The 19,167-nt window shown below is 40.6% G+C and overlaps 1 protein-coding gene across 3 annotated transcripts; it reads left to right on the top strand.

The window, feature by feature from the left end:
* The first annotated feature begins 431 nt into the window (after positions 1 to 431).
* On the top strand, positions 432 to 18,917 carry LOC137286285 (organic cation transporter protein-like). 3 transcript variants are annotated; one of them, XM_067818053.1, is made up of 12 exons: positions 432 to 580; positions 987 to 1,176; positions 1,682 to 1,904; positions 4,383 to 4,486; positions 4,765 to 4,919; positions 8,068 to 8,236; positions 9,835 to 10,047; positions 10,615 to 10,835; positions 11,668 to 11,849; positions 16,039 to 16,190; positions 16,668 to 16,738; positions 17,527 to 17,667. In XM_067818053.1, the coding sequence occupies exons 2-12, from the start codon at positions 1,034 to 1,036 to the stop codon at positions 17,628 to 17,630; spliced, it is 1,737 nt and encodes a 578-aa protein (XP_067674154.1). In that variant the 5' UTR covers positions 432 to 580; positions 987 to 1,033; the 3' UTR covers positions 17,631 to 17,667. The 3 variants fall into 3 exon arrangements, with proteins under 3 accessions (XP_067674154.1, XP_067674153.1, XP_067674155.1); XM_067818052.1 differs by lacking the exon at positions 432 to 580 and having other exon boundaries at positions 839 to 1,176; positions 17,527 to 18,069; XM_067818054.1 differs by lacking the exon at positions 432 to 580 and having other exon boundaries at positions 866 to 1,092; positions 17,527 to 18,917.
* Positions 18,918 to 19,167: the final 250 nt, after the last annotated feature.

Below are 19,167 nucleotides of genomic sequence, written 5' to 3'. Positions count from 1 at the left end.
GAGTGACACATTGTATTTTGGCGATGGAAAGGCACAGGTGTGACACGGGATGAGGGAACGTCACGCACCAGTGTAGGTGTGAGGTCCACCGAGTTGTGGTAGAGTGGAACAGGGAGGGAAGAGAGCGCAATGCTTCAGGAACATTTTGTGCGAACAGCCGATCTCAGCTGATTGTGTTCAAAATATCGGTATTTTGACCCCAGTCTGCCATTAATGCATGATTAGATAAAACAATTTACCATGCCTGTGATTTACAACAAATGACATGTTACAGTAAATGACCGCCGTAGAGTGTACTGGGCACCATGTAGCTTTCATAGAGGGCTGTCATGTGACCTGGTTCTACACCAACAGAAAAGCATGTGTCAGAATGCACCTGGCAGATAACAGGTACGATGGACTGTATCAGAGAAAGTGCTGGAAAGTGACCTAAAAAGATTAACCACATACGTTTAGCCTGTGACATAGCGCTCATGCAGACAATGTGACAATGGCACCAGTGTACTGCAATCAATGCACTGTTATCCACCAACTATAAATATTCTATTGGGCAGTTTGTTTCAGGATCTGTATGACTAGGGTATGTGTTTTACCACTTGTTTCCATTTACGCCAGTTTTATGACTATTCGGGGTTTTTTCGATTTTGGACGTCAAATGTTCCACAACTGCCAATATATCCGATATATTTACTCACTGTATTATTTTTTTGTAAAAGTGGTGCATCAAGGATATTGACATCTGGGACACGTGGTTGCTAAATGTCTTGTATTTAACGCTCACGTGTGACTTTTGTGTGCAATGATTGTTCAAGTTCTTGAACGTTATCAATGGCTTGACCTGGGCATAGTATGTCGAGATCCTGATAACAAACATCGTGCCATGTAAGATCAGATGTGTTCCCATGTGCAGATCTGGTGTAAGGATTGAGGGCAATATCTCTGCACCCACTAACGGTGGTTTACAATAGGTATTGCTAATACCTCAGGTCATCTGATCAAGAGAGAACGGATATTTGATCTGCCCGCTCTAAAGATGAAGTTCGATGATATCCTGACCCATGTGGGCGAGTTCGGACCATACCAGAGGCGCATGTACGTCCTTGTGAGTGTCCCCGCCATCTTTGCTGCTATTCAGGCTATGGTTCCAATTTTTCTCATGGATATCCCAAAACATAGGTACTGTCATTATTTTGGTGTGTTTCTGTATCTAGACTTTGACAAGATTACATCGTGCGAGTAATATGTTTCTATAGGCAACGATGTTTTTATACTGAAATAGGTAATGCAACAAAGTTTAAAGGTAAATAACATAATACTTTGTTAAAACTGACTGACAGTATGTGACACCCTGGCAGTCCTGGGGCATAGCAGTACCACTTCATCCTACACTATTAATGTATCTATTTTGTAGTAACGTGCATTAATTTGTGAACCGAGTCATTGTATAATACAATTATTCACTGGTAGACAATGCTACGGGTTTGTTGATGTCACACCAAATGTCAGGAACAGAATTCTTAGCGTTTCAACTTTGAACCGTATCTGCGGAAACAGATTTCATTGGGTATATGATAGCCGGTATGTCATATCGTATCGTATCATATTTCGTGTTTCATATGTTATGTCATATCAATGGGTCACTGATGGTGGTTCAATGAAAATTGTTCTGACCTCCCTACAGATGTGCCATCTCCCCAAACGATACATTCCACAGCCAAGGAGAGAGTCACGCCAGGCTTGTGAACCAGTCAATCCCTTACGTGAAAGAAGAGGGTAAATTAACTCTTTCTTCATGCCTCCTATATAAGACTCCCATGAACGACAGTGGCGATAGCAACGACACTGAGACGTGCAGCAGATGGGTCTACGACACTTCTGATATCCAGGAGAATGTTATAACGGAGGTACACTAAATGACATTCCTTATGTGTCGAGCTTCACTCTCATGAATTTGGTTATTTGATATTCATGGGTCAAAGGGGATGCAGTTTTGTATGGAGTTGCGGTATGCAAGCATACAGGTTGTATCAAGTTCCATTTCATACAAGCGCGCAAGCGTGCAATAGCAAAACGTGCAAACAAGCACAAACCATTTTCCGAAATGGAACATGTTGTAGTTATAGGAGGAACTCCCGCTTTGTAAGTGCATGGAAACGAGCACTATTTTGTAAACTCATACGTATTTCTCATGGGCACATTCGTGCAGACATGCAGTGGCTGGGATGGTACAGAGATGTTATTAGGGTTTGTCACTTTTATACAGATATTATAAGCGTACAACCCTCAACCTCATGTTAGTCTGTTCGATCTGTTAGGTATATATATCAGTCATTTTACCTGGCAAGTTTCGTTTGGACGTCTTATGTCACGGAGATACGATTTGTGTTGTTGCTGACCCAGTTAAACACCTAGATGACACCTTTAGCCAAGATACAAATAGATAATTAGCCTAATTAAATTCCTGCCATTCTGTTACTGGCTTCTACTGACAGTTTATACTCAGGTATGACCCAACTACTATATTTAAATATGACTCACTCACTATTTTTAGATTCGGGGTGTAAAATGAAAGCAATTCAAACAGGAGACAATTACTTTTTGTGGCTAATTTGTCACCATATGAAATTTGCTCTATAACACCTCTGATGTAGCTACGATATGCGTTTGCTCTCTGTCGACACCACTTATGGTGGTGGGGGTGTTATTTTTTCATTGTCCTCCTGGATCGTACAATTTCAAATATCGGACATCTTGTCAGATCTTTCTACCCCACGCAACCCTGAGCATGTAAAAGCGTGTCCATTCATCATTATCAGGTACCAAGAGTTTGTATTGTGGATTATGCATGATTAAAACAAAAATGGGAGCAACTTGACATGAACTGTCACTGGTCCACGGACAAATGAAGCCATATTGCCCTAACACGCCTTTATACAGATATTCACAGTCTTAACAGGCCTTTAGCTTCCACAGTTTAATATAGCTTCTTTGGTCCTCCCTATAACAATCTCTTTATGGAACAACTAACAGAAAGAATCGGTTCCCTCTTCATTTCGAAGATATATTGTTGCATCTCCTCAGTGTCCTTAAACATTAACTTGAACCTTGTCATGTTTCAGCACATACTTAGCCAATTGCAATTATTCTAGCTCTTTCTTCTGCCATGGCTGGCATCTCAAAGAGATTTGTATTTGAGCAAACCTCTATTAATACATCATAGATAACCAATGCAAATGTACTCGAATACTGATTTATTACCAAAACAGAATCTCACCAATGAAAATATACAGCGTTTTACAATAAACATCACACTCTTTTTAGCAATGTAAATCCACATGACTACCCCAACGGATCACCTCTTCTTGAGGTAATGTCTCCAAGGTCATATGCGCGCAGTCAGCGGATAATTTTTCATGCTCAACTCAAAGATCGTCATGTACTTCCGATTTCTCGCGAAAGAGACCACATTGAAAACAACTTGCAAACTTGCAAGCGTCCCGTTAGATAAAGTACACAAAGCCTGTCTGGGCCATTTGACGACGACACCCTTTCAGGCTAAGAAGGAAAGGAATTCAACCGTTCTTGGAACCTTATAATATTCAGTATATCAGCCAATTTCTTGCTCTAATGTAACATTCTCGCCTATGTCCCGATGATGTCTTGGATCCTGAAACTCTGTCCGTTGCTTGTAAATACAGTATGGGGTCTCTAGACCCTACAATTTCATGGCTTTTGTCTCTCCGCATTCCTACAAAGCTTTGCAAAAGAGGGTGCACGTGTAAGCTTTTCCACTTCGTGTGGGAAGGCTATGATACCGTCTTAGAGGAACCTCTATTATTTCAACTGAAAGTGATTATAACGACTAGGGAAAGGACAAAATAGATCCTAGGAGAGAGATCTGAAACTATCATAGTGAAAAAATGAAACTTACCGTAATAAAGTGTTCTGTTGTTCAGAGATCTCCATTACAACCCCCACATATGTACACTGTTCACAACATTAGAACGTTTCCTTCTCAGGGGCTCCTTATGTAGTGAATCCATGATGAGGTCCTGTATGCACTACTTGTAGTCACTTCAGAATATATCCATTACTCGTAAAGACTTCACAGGCCGTGCTGAGTATGAATTTCAGAACACTATTTGGGGGCCTTATATTGCCCGCCTGATTCTATAAATAGTACTTGAGTCATATCTAAATATAGACTCTTACTCGGAACCTATTCTGAACATGGAATAATAGGTACATGTATTCGACTTGGTCGGTTATCGGTTTTAACAGGTGTTTAACTGGGGCAACAAAATGGCTGACGTTTGTTCTAAATAAATATCTCCCCCTACTACAGATAAGAAATTAATTCGATAACTGTTCATCTTTTTCAGTTCAATGTCGTCTGTGACAAGCGTATCCTCCGAGCGCATTCCAACATGGCGGCGTTTGCTGGAAGTCTTGTTGGCGCATTTGTTATGGGATTCGTGTCTGATCAGTGAGTATTCATTTTCTTGTCGTCCATCGTGCAATCTGGACGTCATAAGACGTGACTGACAGAATCGAAAGTTCTGGCTCGCAGACTTGGTTGACACATGTCATCGTTTGCCAGCAACATAGATCATGCTCCCATCATACGATTCATCACTCTGAAATACACTCGAATATTTACAAGCCGTTGTCATGTAGATGAAATATTGCTTAGTGCGGAGTTAACCTGCACTCAAAGAACACAAAAACGCTTCACAATTGTAAAAGATTAATGTTTACTTTCAGTATTGGACGTAAAATAACATTTTTCATCAGCGTCGGGCTGCAGGCGATCTCGGCTATTGTGACATCATTCAGTCCCAACATTTACGTGTTCATCGTCATCCGTTTTGTCAACGCCCTCTCCTATATGTCTCTGTTTATGACTGCCTTCGTGTTTGGTAAGTTGTTGGTGTAATGACGGAAATAAAATTATGCATCTTCGAAAAAATATTGGTGGCGACATCTCATCGGCTAAAGGTTAATATGGTTCTTGCAAGGCGTTATCATTTAGATACGAACGTGACTGCTGGGAAAATGATACACACGTTTTTCAATGTGGACAGCACACAATGACAATATTTTCCTTTCTCTGAAAATAACACTTGTTAAAATGTACAGCTGGCCCTTGAGTCTGCTGTATGGACGCGCATTAGCGCCACAGTCTTAAACTATGATCATCTAACATGTGTCACTCTCGGGAGAAATCATCAGTTGTCATTCACAAATAATTTTTCGAAAGAACCAGCGATTCTCAGAGTCATGCGACCAGTCACGTCAACAGTTGGAGCACTAGCGATGTCACTCAGCAATAGTCGTTGTACAATGATAACAGTGGTTTGTGGGAATAATAATATTTCAAATATTACTGCAATGCACAGTTGTTTATGGCGACGTCCAATACAAGCATACATCCAATACAGTTGCACGAAGGAGCAATCAGTGATTCAATGTTTGTTCTGCAAACAGCTACCGCTCTGTCTATTAAGCACAACACTTTCTCCGTGTAGAATTTATACTTGTATTACCAATATTGCTGGGGTATGGAACGTATTTAATGTGACGTTTTATCGCAACATTGCACGAAACCACGTCAAATATTCAGCCAGTTATCTACATTAAATAACTTAAATAAACCAGCTAAATAGACTTTTCTTCATTCCAGTTTCAAACTTGTACTCCTTGTCTGATACTCCTATATAGAGAGACATATGTTTATTGACTGTTTGCCTAAGCACATCCACTTTCACCGGTAGTCTGGTGTTGTTTGATCCACAGACATTCCAATCAATGTATCTACGTTTATAGTGACATGACCAATAAAGTGTTGTAGAAAATGTACAATTACCTATATATTCATATAACTCACATATCCACGCAACTGGTACTTGCTCAATGCGCTGGTATTTTCATCCCAATCGTTGGATATAAATGTCAACGTTACACCTTATTATCGATCTCAACTCTCAGGGGATCATAGAACTATTGCAGCCACTATGCGCACCGAGTTGTTGTGGAGTTTCTGTCCTTACGAATTACCCATTCACAGCTGTGTGGACTGGGACACACAGTCAAAGTACTTTGTCCAAGGTGTACTGTACGTTACTGTCCCCGCAACGAGGTGTATGCACGTAATCATGTGGTCACCATTTGATCATGTACGAACGGATTTGCTGGTTCTTTTAAGTGCTCATGTTACTTTTAATGTGCGCTAGGGATTGTGACAACACTGAGAGAGTCTGCACATAAGTTGACTACAAGGTTTTACACCCGGTCACAGGTGGGCTCGATCCTGACACTTCAAGCTCGCTTGATCACCAACCTGGTGAAATAGCCAGCTCGCCCAACATAAGTATATTAAGCATTTCGTAGACCGTCCATGTTGCTCTTGTGGATATCAGAGTGAAAACAACAGACATTATTTTTTTTTGGCATCCGGGAACTATATTCAGATAAGAACTAATCCGTATTTTTATTTTGCACTTCCGGATTTTATTTATAACCTGAATACCATTATAAACAGAAACAAAGAACGTGCTCACTGTGAAAACCAGGAAATAGTTGAATCCGTCCACAATTTTATCATCAAGACACTGCGCTATAAATGTCCAAAGAAAAATAATTCACTTAACTCAACAATAACCTTCTCAAAACTGTTTTATATTTCTACAAATGGCTTGTTAGACACACCAATCCGTAACTCTTTATTTGTGTTTACTGGGATGATAGTGGCACCTGTATTTGCTGTAATATCTACACATGTATTACTCATATCAGAGTCACCATCAATGACGACATGTTTCATATAAAAATTGTATTATATGTTGTGTGGGAGAGGTGTTGATATGAGTGTACCTTGTCGGCTTGCTGACGGGATTAACCGCTTTGGTCATGTGGATTTCGGAACAGAAGGTCCGTCGTTCGAATCCCAGCATGGGATTTTGTGGCCTCTACATGAGCTGTAAAGCTTGTTCACCAATCCCAATTCATCTTTATGAATAAAGGGATGTTTAAACCAATATGTCTTAAGTGACTTGCTATTTCAGATAATACCACCGTTTTGAGATATATCTTTAGGTCCGATTGTTGTGCACTTTACATATGACAATAGCGGTCTGGGTTTCAACGTCAAAGGTCAAAAACTGTCAAGGTCGTCCTTATATCCTTGTGGAACAGGGTGAGAATGATTCATGTTACATGTGACACTTTTGAGTAGTGTTTCATGCGCATTGACCAGTATTTCATAATTATAGATTGTATACAGGGACAGTACTGAAAGCTTCTGGTGTTTACGTTGTGTTACTATGACAATGCTGTAACTGTACATGTCAGGTATGAATTGAAGTATAATGACTTTCAGTCAGAACGTTCTGAATACCAATTCTGCCCAAGCAGAAGGTAGGTAGGTCTTCTAACCATATTCCAAACACTGCGCGTCTCCAACATTTCATACCGGAAATTGAGCTTCTTGCCTTCCTGCTGCTCCTGCGGGTTTACCAAAATGAAACAAAAACATGCATGCGTTTTCATATCTATACATTATTTAGGTTTTCAGGGAGCAGTTTGTTTATAAACTAATACATTCAGAAGCCCATTTACACATGATTATGTAATTTTTTATTGGTCCAATATGTTTCCGAAAATGAAACAAAAATATGCTGAGCAATCATATCTGTCAGTAGCATTCCAACTACTGACAGATTGTGAGGAAACAATTTGTTAACCAATACAATCGGAAACGTATGAAGACCTTGCTGGACCTGATCTTCAGTAAACATGGTAAAGAGGCGACTAACGGACTTGAATGGTCAGGGTCGCTGATTTAGTTTATACATGTCAAAGTAAATAGAGAAATTTTCTCCTCCTACTGGTCCTATATGTTTACAAAAATGAAACAAAACATGCAAATTGACATATCTGTTAATCATGTAGATAACTGACAGTTTATGAGGAAACAGTTTGTGAACAAACAATACAATCAGAAACTCATTAACACGTGAATGTGTAACATTATTCCAGATACTATGCTACGTTCTCTCCTGCTTTAAGGTCTTGAGATGGTTGGACCATCCAAGCGGGTGTTGGCCGGGGTAGGCGTCCAAGTGTTCTGGTGTGTGGGCATGTTCATCCTGGGAGCGACTGCGTACGCCCTCCGCTACTGGAAGACATTACAGCTGGTCATCTCAGTGCCTTCCGTTCTCCTGTTTGGATTTTGGTGGTTCGTTTTCTTCTGATGACTTCATTTTTACATCTGGTTTGTTTTTAGTGTCCAGAATGTGAATATTTACAGAAACGGGCGGAACGACTATTATTAACAAGGACGAGAAGCTTATGAACTTACAGAATATCTCCAGTTTTCTTAAAACACAGTAGGAATATAGATGTAACATAGATACAGTTGAATAGGCCAATACTAAATAATGCTTTATTCCAGGTCATGATATATCTACATACCTCCTTATAGAACCATTATGTTCATTTGAATAGTTATATACCGATACTAGTCATGATACAAAACTTGTAGCCTATGTGTCAAGTTAATGCTTATTTTATCAAGTCTATGAGACCAACACATACCATATGCACAATACCAAAGATAACAGATACACGTCAGTGTTTTTGCTGCAACAACTGTGTAAATCCAGCTAAGGTCCGTGATTGAAGCAAAAGCATTATACATTGTAAATCTGCAGTTGTTGGTGATCTATGGCATGTTTATTGTTTTGAATGTATTATTTACATATATCTATTACCCGCGTGGTATTTTGTAAAGGGTTTCATAACAATGTGTTATGACACATATGTGACGTAGCACCTACGCGTGATTTGATTGGCTAATACGTGAAATTTGACATTACTGGTAATACTTTCATCACTCATTCCATTCATGATTTTCATTCAGTTTTCACACCTTCTGGGGGGCATTTAAAACGAGAAGACTTTTATGGAATTAAATACACTTTACTTTTTAGTGTGGCTACAAGAGCTATTTTCCTAGCCTGTTATAACTCATGTTTCTGTAATAAAAAACGAAAAAAAACCCAATCGAAATAAGTAAACAAATTTCTAATAGGTCTATCGTGAGTGTAAACAAATGTGGCGTCGCCCGTAAAAGTTGATTCGGTCAAAATTGACAGACAACTGTTTGGAAGGGTTGTGAATATTATTACGCCGTTGAATACCTTCAGTTTGTATGTTGTCAGGATTGCACTGGGAGTTTCTAACACACAACATAAGGGGCGATCTTGTATCTCATCACTTCCACTGTCAGCCGCATCCACTCGTGTCCTCTCGTGTCGTGTCCTCCTATTGCCACTGCCATGCCTGCCGCAGTTTCACATGTATGGGACCCGTGAAGGTCCGGGGTAGAATAGGCCTTCAGCAATCCATATTTGCCGCAAGAGCCACTGGGATCGGGTGGTAAGGCTCGCTGACTTGGTTGACATATGTCGTCGGTTCCCAATTGTGCTCATGCTGTTGATCACGTGATTGTCTGTTTAAGACTGGATTAGTTACAGACCGCCGCCATAAGGTTGGAATATTGCTGAGTGCGGCGTAAAACTAAACTCACCCATTAAGTCTCATGTAGGGGTCAAAAGCACTTCTCAGAGTCCGAACTAACAGGCTTGAAATCGTCTTCATTCGAGGGTGTAGGCGGAGTCTTCGACATTAACATCGAATCTCAAGTGGGAATTCCAAACCAAGATGAGAAGGCGTCACTGGCATCCGGCGCCAAACGTCATCGTGTTAAATGGATTAAAAAACATAACTCACACACTCACTAGACATCGGCTACGCCTAATGTTACTTCTTAAGGCTGATTCCAGAGTCCCCAAGGTGGTTGTTGTCACGTGGCCGGAAGGCGGAAGCGGAAGTCATCATTCATAAAGCGGCAAAGATAAACGGAGTAGAACTTCCGGCCTCCATGTTGGCTGAGCTGACCGTCGATGAGGGAGACCGGGGAAAGTTTACTCAGCTGTTCACCTCAAGGGTCATCAGGAACAGAACTTTAATCATCTTCTTCAACTGGCATGTAATATACGATATAATTACATTATTAGGAAAGTTGTTATTTTAGTAAGGAAAATCACATAGCAATGTCCTTTTTGATATATAATCATCTTAAACCCGAATATGTTGGTAGTAAGTTGATAAATACCAGCTTCCCCAAATCATTCATGATGTCATTGTAAGAAATATGCATATTAATATAGTATGAGTCATATTATCAATCATACAGTTCCGGATAGAAAGACATCGTTTTTCCCTCCTACGTCAAGCCGTGTCAGTCTTTAATTTACTATTTGGTTTTGATGTTGATCCCAATGTGAACAACATATGGCCGTGTCTGAAAGCATTTTCAGTTTTTTGTGCCGTTATTGTCGTAATGCAAATGTATGTGCCTGACTCAGTTTAAGTTTAAAAGTTTTAGTGTTCATGTGCTTGATTCCAAAAGACGCGGTATCGTAAGACCAGTATTTCTACTGCCAAGGTTTGGGTCTCGCATGTACGTACATACACACTTTCCCAAACTGTCTGTTGTCGTCAGTTCGTCTTGCCATGTACATAATCGTTCCTGGTCGTTTCCTGTTTCAGGTTTGTCGTGAACATAGCGTACTACGGTCTTGGGCTTAATGTGCAGAACCTGAGCGGCGACATTTACCTCAACTACACCATTGCCAGCATCGCGGAGACGGCGTCCTACGTGGCGTGTATACTGCTGATGGACAGGGTTGGAAGGAAGTGGCTCCACTGCAGCAGTATGTTAGTGGGAGGGTTGGCGTGTGTGGCGGTGTTGTTCCCAGTTATATATGCAGGTAGGTTACACCCCAATCCCCCACATTGCAACCACAAACGTGAGTGCATATCACAAGCTATCATACATAAGGGTGTTATCTCTCCCTCACGTCCCCAATAGGCATCCGGATTACTACCCAAATTAACTTCTTAGAGGTTGGAGTAGTAAGGAACGATGACAATATATGGATGAACAACTTATTTATTGCTATGGGAGCGACTTGTTTGATAGCTAAGAGAACACATGATAGTAATGCATGCTGTATGCAATACACTCGTGGTGTACACGGGCATATAGACCGACAATTAACATTATGTCGGTATCCATTTTATAAACGGTCTATATACCCGTGTACACCACGAGTGTATTGCATACAGCATGCATTACTATCATGTGTTCTCTTAGCTAGAAGCAACATGATGCATTATTGCAACATTGACATCTGCGAAGTCATTGAACATTCCATGGCATCCAGCTAATTGCGCTTCTGCACCTGCAGCGACCTCATAGGACTCGCCATAAGGCATGCTTACACAGCAAAGTGGAAACACAATGAAGTGGATTTAACGCTTTCAGCTGTTCTGTTATTCTAATGGGTGTGTGGGTTGTTTAGTTTATACCTTCTGAAACAGTAGATAACTGAAAGAAACCTGTTTTCGTCCTTTCAAACTGTGTTATTATATACACCGTTCGGATTGTGTGATAAGTCTCAGGTATCTAGATGGTGTCAATTTGTATATAAAATATTGTCCACACAGTTGTAACATGACTATATATATATAATACCTCTTGAAAACAATGTAAAGTAATCAACCGATCAGTACTGACGACTGTGGTCAACATTGTCCTAGCGCCCCCGTGGGTCACCATCCTGCTCTCAATGATCGGCAAGCTCGGAGCGTCCGCTGCGTTCGCCATCATCTACGTCTTTTCTGCCGAACTTTTGCCCACCGTTGTACGCAATTCCGGCGTGGGAGCCAGCTCTACTTGTGGGAAAATAGGCGGAATGACCGCGCCCTACATTGCTGATCTGGTAAGTAAAGTGAAATTATACATGGTTTTAATTCCTACCAACTTTTGGTTAAATATTTTACTGGTTCTATTATTTCTAACAGGAGAGTTGAATGGCCACTGCATATACGCGTGGAAATAGGTATGGCATCCTCCCAAATCTTTCATATATGAATATGTTACCATTACCCATAGCATAGTACACTTTGGATAAAGTGACAATAATTAAATGGCAAATCTAAACGCAAAACCAAACCACACACCTCTGTGATTTATTCCAAGAAGCAAACATGGAAACATATTAATCATATTGTATTTCTGGTGACTATGGTCATATGCCAAGTGCTGTCATTTTCAAGCCAGAAGAAATCACATGAATATCGATAACCGAGCACAATGTAAATATCCAGCGTAATCTCGGCCAGATGTTTGAAAATCCCTCACCCTCATTTAGACGTTGAATTTTGTCGTTGAGGTAGTGTTCCATTCTTGGTGAAGGGTTTATTTAAACACACACACATTGTTTTCTGGATGATCTCTGGCGGCCTGTGCGACCCATAATGTCTCAGCTATGTTATGTGTTTGTGGGATAGAGATCTGGACTCCTGGCGACCGTCTCACAAAGCTCTCCTAGCGCTACAACTAGCGTAAGTCGATGATACAGCATAGGGCTTATGAATGCCACGAGAAAAGTTACGAGATCTCAGACTTACGAGAACGGGCCAAGAAAGAGTTGCTAAGAAATTACCAACAGCACGATGTGACCTACAATTATCATCCATGAAGAATGGCCTTTGTCCACAGGATGGTCATGGAATAGCGGTACAACAACCAAGTCAAGGATGTCAGTGACCGTTGCCCATTCAAATTTTGTCATACACATCACCAGTAAACCAAGGTATTCCGCTCCAAGATATTCCGCTGTTCATAAGCAGTGTTTCTGCTGCACGAAACACGAGTTATGCATCCGTCATGAGCAAAAGAAATTGACTTTCTTCTGATCAGTTGCACCCTCCCCATGATCTTACATCTCAGAATCAGGTTATGATGTAGAATGAATGTATGGTGCATCCGAAGGGTGATAATAATTATTCACACAGGAATAATTATGATAAGAATGTGAAAGACTTCATGTGAGTTACAGTATTGCGATACTTTGTCCATGAGTAGACGAGGGTTGGCTGAAAAGTTCTAAGCCTCACTGTGAAAAAAAGTTACAAAGTCCACATTTGCAATTTATTTTTCTACATAGTCCCCTTCCAAGTTCTCACACTCTTGCCAGCGATCCTGCAAGGCCCGAATCCCGGTCAGGAAGAAATCTTCTTCAGCTACCCTAAAAAAATCAGTCACAGCGGAAATGACGTCATCATTACTTGCAAAATGGCGACCGGCGAGTTCCTTTTTAATTTTGGGGAACAGGTGGAAGTCAGAAGGAGCCAAATCAGGTGAATAAGGAGGATGGTCAATGAGTTCAAAGCCACAATCGCGGATTGTTGACATGGCCACCACCGATTTGTGAACAGGCGCATTGTCTTGGAGGAAGAGGACACCTTTAGCGATCATCCCTCGTCGTTTGGCTTTGATTGCTTCTCGCAACTGGTTCAGTAGATCAGCATGGTATCTGCCGTTGATAGTTTGACCTTTTTCAAGATAATCAATGAGCAGAATACCCCTGGAATCCCAAAAGACTGATGCCATCACCTTTCCAGCTGAAGGAAGAGACTTGGCTTTCTTCGGAGCTGGTGAATCAGAATGCTTCCACTGTTTTGACTGTAGTTTTGTTTCTGGTTGAAAGTGATGTATCCAGGTCTCATCCATGGTTACAAATCGTGCCACAAAATCATCGGGATCTGCTTCAAAACGACGCAAATTGTCAAGGGACGTCTGGAACCTGACACATTTCTGTTCTGCTGTCAAGAGCTTTGGCATCCATCTTGCAGAAACTTTAGTCATTCCTAATTCGTTGGTGATAATATGCTCAACCCTCTCATGAGAGATGCCCACTACACTAGCAATATGTCGAGTAGTCAATCGTCGATCATCCATCAACATATCGAGCACTCGCGTGATGTTTTCTGGAGTGGTTGCTGTTGAAGGCCTTCCTGGGCGTGGGTCATCATCAAGGCTTTGTCTGCCAAGCTTAAATTCTGCAGCCCACTTCTTTACTGTGGAAAATGAAGGAGCATCATCCCCTAGAGTGGAGACCATGTCAGCATGTTTCTGTGTTGGGGACATCCCGTTCTTTTGCAAGTACTTGATGACTGCCCTTTATTCAGGCTTGTCCATTTCTGATGATTTCAGAGGGTAGGTTTACCAAAAGAGCTGCAGTTGAGATAAAACTATTAGTACGTTTGTAGTTCTTGTGTCTATGATTCACTAAATGATTGTCCTCATTGGTGGCAAACACCTGTCTCTACCTGGTGGGGAAAAACCACTCAGGCTGAGAACTTTTCAGCCAACCCTCGTATATAAATTTACAACGGCGGGATTTAATCCTTCATAAAACTCCAGGTGAAGCTTTGACAATGTGTACAAAAATCGGCACATATTTACTTTCACAACAAATGTTTTCGTTCGTTGTTCAATAACAAAATGGCATTCTGGTATACTATAAATTGTATCAAAAGAGAAAATGTACACTCTTAAAAAAAACAGAAACGCAAAATGAAATTCAAAAATGATACTTACAATTTTGTACACGTGTTTTTAGGATTGCACTTTGTTTCTGGAATGTTTTAGAAGATCCTGCTTCACCAAACGCAACCAAAAATGATTTTGAACGGTTTTATCAGTCAGGAAATATTGTCATTTATGTGCGTGGATGTCATGCAGCACGAATGCGGAGCACGAGTACAACATGTGACTATAAAAGACCCAGTTGAATCTCTCAATTTCATCCATGATCTTTGCAAGTACTGTACACGAAAATGGGACGTCTCAACGCTGCCGATCGAAATCAGGCAGTTGTACAACCGCAAGCTGGTGAATCAAAGAGTGAGCTGGCAAGGATCGTCAACGTTCATCCCAGCACAATAACTCGATGGTGGGATCTGATTTCGTCAAACACATTCGATAAATGACCGTCCAAGATCAGGAACGACCTAGAATCACCAAACCTGCCCAAGATCGGTACATCCGGGTAACTCACCTAACTGACCGCCATCGCACTGCCCGGGACACAGCACAAGAACAGCTTGGAGCCTGGAGAGTGTCCGATCACACAATCAGGGACCGTCTCCGAGAAGCAGGAATACGTGTCAAACGTCCAAAAGCTGCCCCTTCCTTGACACGACTACATCGACGTCGACGAGTGTAACACGGTGCTGTCATAGAACCTGGCAAAGTGGCATATGGTTTAGCGATGAATCCCGTTATGCGACGTGATCTAAGAGACCGTGTTTTCAAACGACATCATGAAAGTTTTGCTCCTAACTGCATTAGACAGGTGGTCAGATTCGGTGGAGAAATTGTTCGGGGGTGGGGGAGATCTCTTGCACCAGCATATTGGAACATGTGCTTGTCCAAGGCAACCTAACGGCCGATCGATATATCGACCGGATACTCCGTCCGCATGTTATTCACCTTGTTGACCGTCAACGGCAATGACTACCTGGCCAATAACAACTTGAATAGTAACCCCTGGTCCTCCAGATCCCTGGATCCAAACCCAATCGAACACCTTTGGGATCAGATCGATAGACGGGTACGTCGACGTCGTAATCCACCACAGAATCTTCAACAGTTGTTCCACATGCAGGAGGAATGGAGAAGGATTCTACAAGAAAACATCCAAAAACTGATTCGATCTGTACCCATTAGGTGTCGGGCAGTGGTAGCAGCTGAAGGTGGTCATAAAAGATACTGGCTTCAACACCATCTGGTGGACAGCAGTAATGACTGTGGTGACTGTTATTCTCACGCAATATGGACAAGATAGTAGTGCCTTGCTCCACAAAATTTCATTCATTTATCTTTTTTCCGGTGATCTACACGTCCTTGAATAACACCAAATTTTCACTGATATTTGGGTTTTGCGTTGACGTTTCTTTCTTTCTTTCTTTCTTTCTTTTTTTTTGAAGAGTGCAGTTAGAGGTACTTAAGTTACTGTGAAACACGTTAGCTCCCAATATATAGGAATATATTGCAATACAACATATATACATGCCTAGTGATGACTGGAAGCTCGTAATTCTTTGTATTCTGTGTTTCAGGGCCTTCTCATTGGCGGCGATCTACAGGTGGCGATGCCGCTCATTGTGTTCGGCGTGTTATCTATGGCTGCCGGTGGTCTCTCCCTTTTACTTCCGGAGACTCTTAACACAACGCTACCTGAAACTATTGAAGATGCCAAAACTTTCGGAAAGTAGGTGTTTTCTTAATCAACAACTGGACTGCAACAAGAGATCATCTCATGTGGATGTATATATCCCTGTATAGTGTCGTGTATTTTGACTATGACTTGTTAAAGTTGTTATTGGTAAACAAAACAGTTTCATGTAATTTAACATTGATAAAAAAGAAAGAACGCATTTAAGCAATTTTCTCGGTGGTAAGTGAAAGAATATTTCTAAAGCCATATTCACCATCCTTCTTCCACAAGTAAATTATTTGTCAACCTGAGACCCGGGTATTTTATTTCTAAAATAGAAATTATATATCGTAGTTTATTTTCAGCGTATAATGACCTGTATTTCAATATCGTCTAAAGCAGCATAAACATAGCACGGACAGGTAGTAAGTTATCTGCGTGTACCAACTTACTCGAAGGCCTAAGTTTGTTTGAGCTGACAGTGAGTCGACATCACGATCAATAGTAAATATAACTCTTCGTTTCTTTCAGGTCAACGTTAAGGACCAAATACAACCTGACGTCAAAAAGCGAGATAGCAGATGGAGATGTACAGTTGAATGGTATTCAGAAAAACACACATGTGTAACAATGTCAACTACACGTGTGGAACATTTTTAACAACACACATATTTAACTTGATAACAACACACATATTTAACCTTCATAAAAACACACATTTGTAACACTGTATGCAGCATAGATGTTTAATGTTGTCAACAACTCACATGTGTTACATTGTCAACATATCCTACCGTTTAGTATTAGATGACCCCCTTTCACCACTGTGTAATATACGAACCGAGTCCTCAAATAAAACATATATTACCTCATATCGATGGTGCCAACAAAGGTAACATCTACAATTATGGAATATGATTGCAAATGGCACAGATCAAGAACGTGTTTACACTGTAAGACGTTTGCAGGAACCTGTGACCGTATCAGGTTGTAATATATGGAAATAAATGAGATTTATGCTGGCAGTGTGGAATACATAAAGCAAGATAACACTCTGTTAACTTTACCGAGAATTGCAGTGTGCAATGATACATCAATCTCAAAGTTTCCTAAGGAGCAACATCCAGAACAAGGATCTACAAGGTTACTGATTCCAACTACAAGGATTCTGAAAGATCTAAAGTTATAAATGTCTGCAAATTTGTAACTTCGGGTAAAACGTTTGATTTTTTTCAAGATTGATTTTCACATGTGCTATTTGCAATTCATGTGCAAATAAAACAGATCCTAATTTATAAAGAAGGGTGCAAATGGTGCGAGTGTGAATGTCCTGATTGCATTTTATATGGTAGTTGTTAACTTTCTTAAGTAACGTTTTTTCTGTTCTCAGGAAATGTACTAAAACGGAGTGCTTGGTTCCTAAGAGCGCAGGATGATAAACCCGAAATGGAGAAATGTCATCATACGGCATGCCTACTGGAACAGACAGAATAAAAATAAACATTCTGTAGATTAAAGAGATCCCAAAACATTGTTTGTAGAGCCCAAGCGTATTTTCACAAACCATGTATGGTTTCAAATAGCGAGACAGACAGATATGACTTTACTAGACCGGACCAAATGTACATCCATGCTTGGCTGTCACATCTGTTGATAGTCGTAATAATTTGTCAAAGGTCACATGCAACGTAAAACACAACTTTGCAGATTCTGATACCTTACGATATGCAGTTACCGAAACAAATCATCAAAAGTACCAATTCAACCTATAAAGTTGAAAAAAATGCGATGACAGAAAAGCCCGCGAAATCGGAGTTCAGACGGTTCAGTACCTTTCCCCCAGCGCTGAGGTCTTGAGTAGTAGTCTAATCTTGGTTGTGTACACAAACAAGTTAATAATCGACTCGTTGCATAAAAAACTTGTTGATTGTGCTAAGAAGCCTCTGTCACCAATGTCTGGTGTTTTTACACCTATATGTCTGCCTGCCTGTCTGCTTTAAGACAGCATGCAATACACAGCTTCAATCATTGACCACATGCAATTTGAACTTAACACCTATCAGGCTATACGCCCTAAACAATAAACTGAATTATTACTCGTGCACCCCAGTCCTGTCTCTGCCACATTATGTAGGCAGGTATGATACTTGTACACATGACATGATTTTATGTCTGTGGGTTGCAAACAAAGGTACTGTTAACTACATCTATTTTCTCGGATGACTGGATCTGACGGAAGTCCTGCTTTGTACTTGGACGAATCACAGTTTCCAGCCACGCAGCAGTTCACCATCTCTACTGAGATGATTTTTGAATGGGCCGAACACAGATTCAGAGAACATGTATTTACAAAACCCAACATCTCTCTATACATTCTTTTATGGATAACAACTTCTTCTAGTGTATATGATTTTCTTTGACAACAGTATATGAATCCATACTGAAACGACGCATCAAGTACAACAAACTACGTTGTTGTCCATAAACAATCTTACTTTCTTGTGACTCGCCATACTTCGAAAATGCCCATAGAACAAATCATCAATCACACTGTGAGCCCCCAGCGTATCAGCAAATTGAACCAGCCAATCGGAAGCCGTCGTTACACTTGAGTGCATACCCAACCGCGATGACTGGGTTCCGTCTCCCAAGGACTTCGTTTCGAGGGAAGTAAGCGAAAGTACAAAATATTGCACTTTTGAATCACGATTGTACGCTTATAATTTTGTTCATTTGTATTTTTACAAGCTTCAATGTATATTATATGTCAAGCATTAGTGATAATTGTGTTTTAATTATGTTTGATTTTTGCTTGTATGTGACCTGTAATACAACCTTAGAAAGAAAGGTCAATCAATACAATTTGGATAATCTTGAAATTTTGACAAGGAGATAAATACACTGGGTTTTCATACACTTGGATGTCAAATGTTCCAGAACTGCTGATAGGCCCGACACTCATGTAATTACTGCTTATCAAAGTGATGAATCGAGGATGCTCCTAATAATATCAAACTTGGACAGATGGTTG

Source organism: Haliotis asinina, chromosome 6 (genome assembly GCF_037392515.1).
Source record: "Haliotis asinina isolate JCU_RB_2024 chromosome 6, JCU_Hal_asi_v2, whole genome shotgun sequence".
In the NCBI taxonomy this organism is placed as follows: Eukaryota; Metazoa; Mollusca; class Gastropoda; order Lepetellida; family Haliotidae; genus Haliotis; species Haliotis asinina.
This window is presented reverse-complemented; position numbering and strand designations above follow the sequence as displayed.

What these genes read in the sequence shown, in the direction of transcription:
- LOC137286285 (XM_067818052.1), top strand. Translation starts at nt 1,034, where the DNA reads ATGAAGTTCGATGATATCCTGACCCATGTGGGCGAGTTCGGACCATAC. An exon ending in TTAATCATCTTCTTCAACTG is followed by an intron (nt 10,048 to 10,614) that starts GCATGTAATATA and finishes TTCCTGTTTCAG; the next exon opens with GTTTGTCGTGAACATAGCGT. An exon ending in GTTCCCAGTTATATATGCAG is followed by an intron (nt 10,836 to 11,667) that starts GTAGGTTACACC and finishes ACATTGTCCTAG; the next exon opens with CGCCCCCGTGGGTCACCATC.